At 45.2% G+C, this 8,879-nt stretch overlaps 1 protein-coding gene across 1 annotated transcript in view; it reads right to left on the reverse strand.

Annotated features, from left to right (window-relative positions):
• Positions 1-5,547, reverse strand: part of LOC140727211 (cilia- and flagella-associated protein 47-like) — a 596,979-nt gene extending 591,432 nt beyond the window's left edge. The window contains exon 1 of the mRNA XM_073044476.1: positions 5,343-5,547. Coding sequence (XP_072900577.1) covers positions 5,343-5,486 — 144 coding nt within the window. The 5' untranslated portion in view covers positions 5,487-5,547. The remainder of the gene's footprint in view (positions 1-5,342) is intronic.
• Between the last annotated feature and the right edge of the window lie 3,332 nt (positions 5,548-8,879).

The following is an 8,879-nucleotide window of genomic DNA, read 5'->3' on the forward strand; positions in this document are numbered from 1 at the left end:
CCAAGGTCTGTAAGTCTGAACCACGAGCGGGGTCGGGCAGCGCTGTGTGTGAGGCATGGGGGCCGCCATCTTGCCTGCCCGCCTCGTGCGAGACATGGGGGCGGCCATCTTTGTCGGCGCCACCTCGCCCCGCCCCCGACCCACCGGTGCTTACCGGGCACCAAGACAGCAGTTCAACTCTAGCCTCCGTAACCCTCAACCAAAGCGCACCACACCAGCATGCAAAGTCAATGATGGACATCCTGGTGGAGGGGCACAGGACTAGCTGCCTGTTTGACACGGGCAGCACTGAGAGTTTTATTGACCCGGACACGGTGCAACACTGCGGACTCATGACACAGCCGGTAAGCCAGAGGGTCACCATGGCTTCTGGGTCGCATTCCACAGACATCCGGGTGGGTTGTGTAGCGACATTGGTGGTGCAGGGCACAGAATATCGGAACTTTGCGCTACTGGTCATGCCTCAACTGTGTGCGCCTGTGCTATTGGGGCTGGACTTCCAGAGCCACCTCAAAAGTGTGACTATGGCATATGACAGGCCCCTCCCACCACTCACTGTCAGGAATCCTCAGTTTTGTGGGACTTTGTCATATACCCCACTACTGACCACACATACACACCGACCCACACATCCCCAGCACCATGCCGACAGCTGCGTTACTGACACCACTTGCAGCCTCTCCACCCTCAAGATCCCTCCCCCACCGCTGTTCGCCAACCTGACCCCCGACTGTAAACCTGTGGCAACTAAAAGCAGGAGGTACAGCACGGGGGACAGGGCCTTCATTCAGTCGGAGGTGCCGCGGCTGCTCAGGGAGGGGATCATTGAGCCAAGCACAAGTCCTTGGAGGGCCCAGGTGGTCGTTGTTCGGACCGGGCAGAAAAATAGGATGGTCGTGGACTATAGCCAGACCATCAATAGGTTCAAGCAGCTTGACGCGAACCCCCTACCCCGCATCGCGGATATGGTCAACCAGATAGTTCAGTACAAGGTGTACTCGACAATAGATCTGAAATCCGCTTATCACCAGCTCCCCATCCGCCCAGAGGACCGCCCATGCACCGCCTTCGAGGCGGGCGGCAGGCTCTATCACTTCCTGCGCGTCCCCTTCGGTGTCACAAATGGTGTCTCTGTCTTCCAGAGGGATATGGACCGGATGGTGGATCAGTGCCAACTGAAGGCCACATTTCCCTATCTGGATAATATCACCATCTGTGGTCACGACTGGTCGGATCACAACGCCAACCTCCAACGATTTTTTCAAGTGGCCAAAGCCCTGAACCTTACTTATAACAGGGACAAGTGCATGATCGGAACCACCCGACTCGCTATCCTTGGGTATGTTGTGGAGAACGGGGTCATTGGCCCTGATCCCGACCATATGCGCCCCCTGTTAGAACTCCCTCTTCCCACCACCCTCACAGCCCTCAGACGGTGCCTGGGCTTCTTTTCCTATTATGCCTAATGGGTCCCCCATTACGCAGACAAGGCACGCCCCCTGGTCAAGTCTACCACATTTCCCCTCTCTGCCGAGGCCCGTGCGGCCTTTAGCCGCATTAAAGGGGACATTGCCAAAGCAACGATGCATGCAGTGGACGAGACCATTCCCTTCCAAGTAGAGAGTGACGCCTCCAATTTCGCGCTGGCTGCTACCCTCAATCAGGCAGGCAGGCCAGTAGCATTCTTTTCTCGTACCCTTCAAGGCCCTGAAATTCGGCACTCCGCGGTGGAGAAAGAAGCCCAGGCCATAGTGGAAGCTATTAAGCACTGGAGGCACTATCCCGCCGGCAAGAGGTTCACCTTGCTGACTGACCAGCACTCAGTTGCGTTCATGTTCAGCAACCAACAGCAGGGCAAAATCAAAAATGATAAAATTTTGAGGTGGAGAATAGAACTCTCCACCTACAACTATGATATCCCGTACCGGCCTGGAAGACTCAATGAGCCCCCTGATGCCCTATCCCGGGGATCGTGTGCCAGCGCACAGCTCGACCAGCTATACGCCCTCCATGCACATCTTTGCCACCCGGGGGTCACCCAATTTTACCATTTCATAAAAGCCGGAATCTGCCGTACTCCCTTGAGAACATCAGGACGATGACCAGGGACTGCCAAGTCTGCGCTGAGTGTAAACCACACTTCTACCGTCCTGAAAAGGCACAACTTATCAAGGTCACCTGCCCTTTTGAGCGACTGAGTGTTGACTTTAAGGGCCCCCTTCCCTCCACCGACTGCAATGTCTACTTTCTCAACATTATCGACGAGTACTCGCGGTTCCCCTTTGCCATCCTCTGCCCCGACACCACTGCCACGTCCGTCATAAAAGCCCTGCGCCAGCTCTTCACTCTGTTCGGATATCCCTGCTATATCCACAGTGATAGAGGGTCCACCTTTATGAGTGACGAGCTGCGCCAGTACCTGCTGGCTAGGGGCATTGCTACTAGTAGGACCACGAGCTATAATCCCCGGGGAAATGGACAGGTGGAGAGGGAAAATGTCACAGTGCGGAAGGCCACACTTTTAGCCCTTAAGTCAAAAGGGTTGCCGGTCTCTCGATGGCAGGAGGTCCTCCCCGAGGCACTCCACTCTATCTGCTCCCTGTTATATACTTCCACCAATGCCACCCCTCACGAGCGCCTATTCTCTTTTCCCAGGAAGTCTGCCACTGGGACCACCCTACCAGCTTGGCTGACATCCCCAGGGCCAGTGCTGCTCCGGAAACATGTGAGGAGCAATAAATACTCCCCGCTGGTCAAGAGGGTTCACCTTCTACATGCAAACCCCCAGTATGCCTACGTGGTCTTACCTGATGGGCGGGAGGACACGGTTTCCGTCCGCGACCTGGCGCCCGCAGGAGCAGCAAACCACTACCCCGAACACCCCACGGTAACTATGAACCCTGTACCTGAGGTGACACCGCACACACCGAGCCCTACACAGACTCCTCATGACACTCCTATACCAGGCGCCTCGCACACGCATGAGGGATCACTGACGCCTAGTGGGCTGACACCTCCAGTTAGGCCACCAGCACAACCACCGTCTCCGGTGCAATCACCACCACCGGCACCTGTGCAATCACAGCCGGTGCTACGTAGATCGCAGCGACAGATTCGACCACCTGATAGACTTAACCTGTAAATATACTTGTAATAAACTTCGCCCCATGGGGACTCTCTTTTAAAACAAAGGGGGGGTGAATGTGGTGAACTACATATACCTGTCTGGACATGCCCCCCCTGCTGACTGCTCCTATGGCTCCTCCCACTGACCATGGCTCCTCCCACGGACCCCGGTATAAAGGCGATTGGGGACTCCGCCCCGGCCTCAGTCTCCAGGATGCAGTGTGGTGGTCAATTGCTGCTTGTTCTTTCTTCCAGCCAATAAAAGCCTATATCTGCCTCACGTCTCGGAGAGTTATTGATGGTGCATCAGAGCATTAATTGCAGGGGCCCTAGCAGAGATATTTAAAATGTGCTTAACTACAGATGAGTTGTAGGATTGGAGGATAACTAATGTTGCTCCCTTGTTTAAGAAAGGTTCTAAGAATAAGCCAGGAAATTATAGGCCACTGAGATTGACATCAGTAGTGATTGTTATTGGAAATCATTCTAAGAAACCAGATATATAAATAATTGGATAGACAGGAACTGTCTAGGGATAGTCAGCATTGCTTTGTGCATGACAGGTTATGTCTAACCAATCTTGCAGAGCTTTTGAGGAAGTTACCTGGATGGTTGATAAAGGCAAGGCAAAAGATATTGTCTCCATGGACTTTAGCAAGGTCTTTGACAAGGTCCCATTGGAATGTTGGTCAAGAACATTCAGTCATTTGGCAATCAAGGTAAGGTAGTAAATTAGATCAGACATTGGCTTCGTGGGAGAAGCCAGAGAGTGGGGTAGATGGTTGCCTTTCCGCCTGGAAGCCTGTGACTAGTGGTGTGCCACAGGGATCAGTGTTGGATAGGATTGTTGTTTGTCATGTATACCAATGAGCTGGATGATAATATGGTAAACTGAAACAGCAAATTTGCTCACATACCTACAGGAAAGATGTCAATAAGATGGAAAGAGCTCAGAGAAAATTTACAAGGATTTTGCCAGGATATGAGGACCTGAACTATAGGGAAAGGTTAAATAGATTAGGACTTTATTCCCTAGTGTTAAAGAATGAGGGGAGATTTGATAGAGATATACAAAATTATGAGGGGTATAGACAGAGTAAATGCAAGCAGGCTTTTTTCAACTAGAGGTCATGGGTTAAGTGTGAAAGGTCAAATGTTTAAGGAAAAGGGCCTGTTTCTGTGCTGCATGACTCTGTGACATACTGACAGATACAAAATCAGAGAAAGATGAAAGCATTCAGCAGGTCACACAGCAACTGTGAGGACAGAAACTAGAAAAGCAGATATTAAGTTGCAGGGAGAGAAGAGTGGAGAGAAATAAAGTAATATCTGTGACAGGGTGTAGATCAAATTTGTTTAGATAAACTTAAAACAACAAGTTTTACCCATAGATTATGATTATTATGTACTCACTAAATTTCCTTCTGGCATGAGCTAAAATGTTGACTGTTTCTCTCCCCAGTGATGCTGAACACTTCTGGCTTTCTGTTTCTAGTTCAGATTTCCAGCATCTATAGGATTTTGCTTTACTTCAACTGCTAGTAGACACTATTTGTTTTCTGGCTACAGCTACTTACCACTTCCAGATACTAAGCTCTGTTGAGAAAGCAAGGCTATCCAATCCTGGCTGCAACTACATCCATCATGATCTCGCAAATAGAATGTTCATTTGTTGAGACCACTTTAACAATTGAGCAGTCTCACTTGGTAAATGTAAGATGATAGCTATCTTTGCAGTTTGAAGGTATTAAAATTTATTGTAAGGGTTAATTGTGATTAATTCAATGATTTGGAACAAATTGTGGATTAGTCTATCTCTGGAGGAGGCAATTTTGCCAGTTTTTACTTAACCATTAAAATATCCTCCAGGGCAAGGCGGCACATTGACAGTTGCTGCTGAGAAAAGACTTAGACCACAATCACACTTTCAACCAACGATTCTTCTCATTCCACCGAGGATTCTTAAAAAAAAGATGTTGCTTGCCCCTCCCCCCCAAGTTCCTCCAGCAGTTTGTATTTTGCTCCAAACTCCAGCACCTGCAGTTTCTTGTGTTTACCAGATGTAAAGCTATGAATACAGGGATGGCTTGCAACTGCCTACACGTGCCAATCATATCTACCTCCTACATAAGTCGAATCCTTCGGATTCTCAGGTCAGCAAAGGCGGTTCCGTGAGGCTAGGCTTCCTTTTCCCCATGGTGAAAAGCCGGGCTTACCTTTCTCTTCAGTGGCACAATGAACACCTGTTTGGAGACGCTGCTGATGTTTTGTACGGTGAGGGTTGCACGGTAGATCTTTCCAGGCTCCGTAGCAGTGAAAATCACTTCAGAATGCGAAATTCTCACACCTGCAATGTCCATCTGTGCGGTCAAAGAGTCGACCTGATTCCCCTCGCCAGTGGCGTGCCTTCGCCTCGTCGTTACCAACTTACCGTCTCTAAGGAACGGCGACGCCAGGCATTCGCCGTCACCCCGGCAACGCTTGGGTAAATCCAGCAACCCCTTCTGATGCGTAAATCCCTTAAAACAAACTAAACTATTTTTCTAAATATTCAAAAGATTTAAAACGTCAGTAACATATCTCGCCTAATATATTTGAAATATTTTTTGAGGAAAGATAACCCGCAAATATACTCTATGATTTAGAAACTTGGAATGTGCAGCTGCTGAATTTTAATCCATTTTCATTGAAAGCAGCGGGGGCGTTAGAGAGTTCGAGAAATTGATTTTAATGTGAAAATAACTCAGTTTTTAAAATCGCAGTTTATTTTAAAACAGTTGACTTACAGTCAATGTTATTAGGGATTTTGCTTTCAATTCCACCTTTTATAGTAGACGCAAACATTGAGAAATTGTAGGCGGTCACTATTTTGGGCTTGTTTTTGTTTACTTCATCTCAGAACAGGATGCATTGACATTTATTGTTCATCTTTGGTACTCGGGTTCAACAACCTAAAAATAAGTAGAATTACATTTCACACTGAGCTGCAAAGAGGTAATCTCTGATGAGTTGAAAATCTCGTATGAATAAAACCAGAGATCAACAAAGCTTAAAATCTGATAAGTGGGAAACGATTAGACAGGGAAGTTGCATTTAAGGTCTCCAGCATAGCGACCACAGCAGGCAATTGCTCGACTGTTCCACACACTTCCAAACACATTAAATGTTTTCCACGATCTTTTGTGCTATTGGGTTGTGTTTCGATTGAATCCGTGAAGGCTGGTTCACTCACAGCTGTCATTTTGATCCCTCAGATCGCACCGTTAAATGATTGAGCCCTCCACTTCGATAACCGAAATCAGTTTTTGATGCTGATTCTGCAAGTCTTCCTCTGTCAGAAGGGCTTTGGAAATCTCACCATCAGAGGAAAGAAAGTTTTTGAGCATTTTAAGGCAACACTGGATAGACCTTTGATAAGGGGGTAGGGGAGAAAGATTAACAGATACAAACGGGAATGCAGAGTTGAGGTTGCAATCCGTTCAGCCATGTCCTTATTTAACTGCAGAGCAACTTGCCAACCTATAAGTGCCAACTTGCAATTTGTATCTGCCTGTCATCACCATTCATCATTGATCTCATCTGTTGCTGATATTTAACACTATGCCTTTATTAGTTCTAGTCACTAGACTGCTCCACTGTAAACTGTTCCAGTTGTCTCAAGACTCATTCATGTTTTAAATCTGTCCTTCTTAACTTTCACCATTCCCACTGCCATCAATATTTCAATTTAAAGTATTACAGTTGTCTCTCCATAGCTTCAATCATTTCCCCTCTCCTTTCCTGCATCAATACACACAGATATCGCAACTCAGCAACCTCCTAAATGTTTGCATTCCTCCAGTCCTGGTTTCTAATGCAACATTATAATGTACTTACTGAAACAGAAAATGTTGATAGTGCTCAGCAGATGAAGCAGTAGAGGCAACTATTCAGGTCAAGAACTTTGACTCAGAATTGGTAAAACGAGAAATCATGTATTTTAGGTTGTGGAGTTGGAGAAGGTGGGAAAAACAGCATTTTGAAGTGACTATTCCCTTCACAACTCCTTTGTCCATTTTTCCATTTTGACCTGCCATTCAAGTTTTCTTGGCATTTCCCATGTAATCAAAGGAGATTGGGTGCTCAGTAGTCCTTACAAGTGAAGCAGTGATTCACTTATATTTATTCCAATTTAGTGCTCACAATGTGACATCCTCTACACTGTAAGAATTAAAATTAGTATGGCATTAGTCTACAAGGGTGATTCTGATCACCTTTCACCAGAATTCTCCATTCTACTTTCACTCTGCCATTCTGCCTCCACCTTCCTTTCTCTCCCCTTCCCCACAGATATTTAAATGTTTTTAATTCTTTCTGCCTTCAGCTGCTGCCTGCCTTGACAACTTTAGTCTGCACCCTATCATAAACATACTATTCTTTTCCATCCTCCCACTTTGCCACTTAAAACATTCTTACTTTCCTGTTCTGATGAAGGGTCCTTTTTTCTAAAACATCAACCCTGTCTCTCCCACTTGTTCCATTGATCTGAGTTTTATATTTGCATTTTTTTCCAAATTACTAAAAATGCTTTTATCATTGGTGGCTATACTTTTATTTGCCTTGGCCATAAAGGTGCCACCACAAACTTCTCAATCTCTTTGATTTTCTCTCTTTGTTTAAAATGCATTTCAAAATCCACCTCTTTGACTAAGTTCTTACTCATCTGCAATGGCATCGTAAAATATGGTTGAATTTTTGTTTGATAAGAAATTGAAGCAGGATCAGGTTTTCATCCTTGATAATTGCTCTGTTGACCAATAAGATTATACTTCAACCCCACTTTTCTTTGCTAACTCCATTATCATTACTCCCTAAATTCAAAAAAAATGTTAATCTCCTCAATCCAAATCAGGTATTACTCACTATATTCTCTATTTAAATTTTGTTGAACAATCTCTTGTGTCGCATCTTTTGAGAGTCTTAAGAAAGGCCAGTACAACAAGTTGATGCCTTTCATGGATAGTTAGTTATCTGATCATGAAACCCTATTTTCACCTGAGTTTCAAAGGGGCATGTTCTAGACATAGTATTAAACTGAATGATTAGATAAAATTTTGCGTGCTGTTTCTGACAAGTCTCTTCCATTCTTATTCAGTTGTTGTGATCTCACAGCATAAATTATTTAATTTAATTGTATGTATAGAGACAGTTTCAGAATTGCTCTGACCATTTTCTGCAAATAAAATACACAGCTTTTGCCACATATAGTTTGCATTAAAATAAAATGTCCTGTTTCATGCTAGGATAATATGTATCTTTCTACTGTTTTAAGATTTGAAATGAAAATACACTGTATTTTTAACTAAAGGCAAAGAATGGAGATAACCTTACTACTGGGAAAACAACTATTTTCTAATCTTTAAGGTCTGTTGATGTACATGGGTGAAATTGTCTCCCACAGGAAGGCTAGCAGTAAAACTAAGCATTCATCAGCCTATGTGGCTGTATCCCTAACTTGCTGAACATTTTCTTGGCATTTCATTGTCTATAAGAAATGGTAACAAATTGTGAAAATAAAAGGTTGTTATATGTTTAAGTGGTTGAGCATGTTGAAAGGGACATGAGTTAATAAAGAACAGAAAACAAAGTTTCAAACAATTTGAAGAACCAGTTGCCTCATTGAAATCATCAACAGGAGAGATTTTCCTGGCTGCATGTGGTTGAGGTGAATTAATCAATCTCTACCAGAAGGTGGCCCCAATATTATGAACAAA

The sequence above is a fragment of the Hemitrygon akajei genome, chromosome 5, assembly GCF_048418815.1.
Source record: "Hemitrygon akajei chromosome 5, sHemAka1.3, whole genome shotgun sequence".
NCBI classification, from domain to species: domain Eukaryota; kingdom Metazoa; phylum Chordata; class Chondrichthyes; order Myliobatiformes; family Dasyatidae; genus Hemitrygon; species Hemitrygon akajei.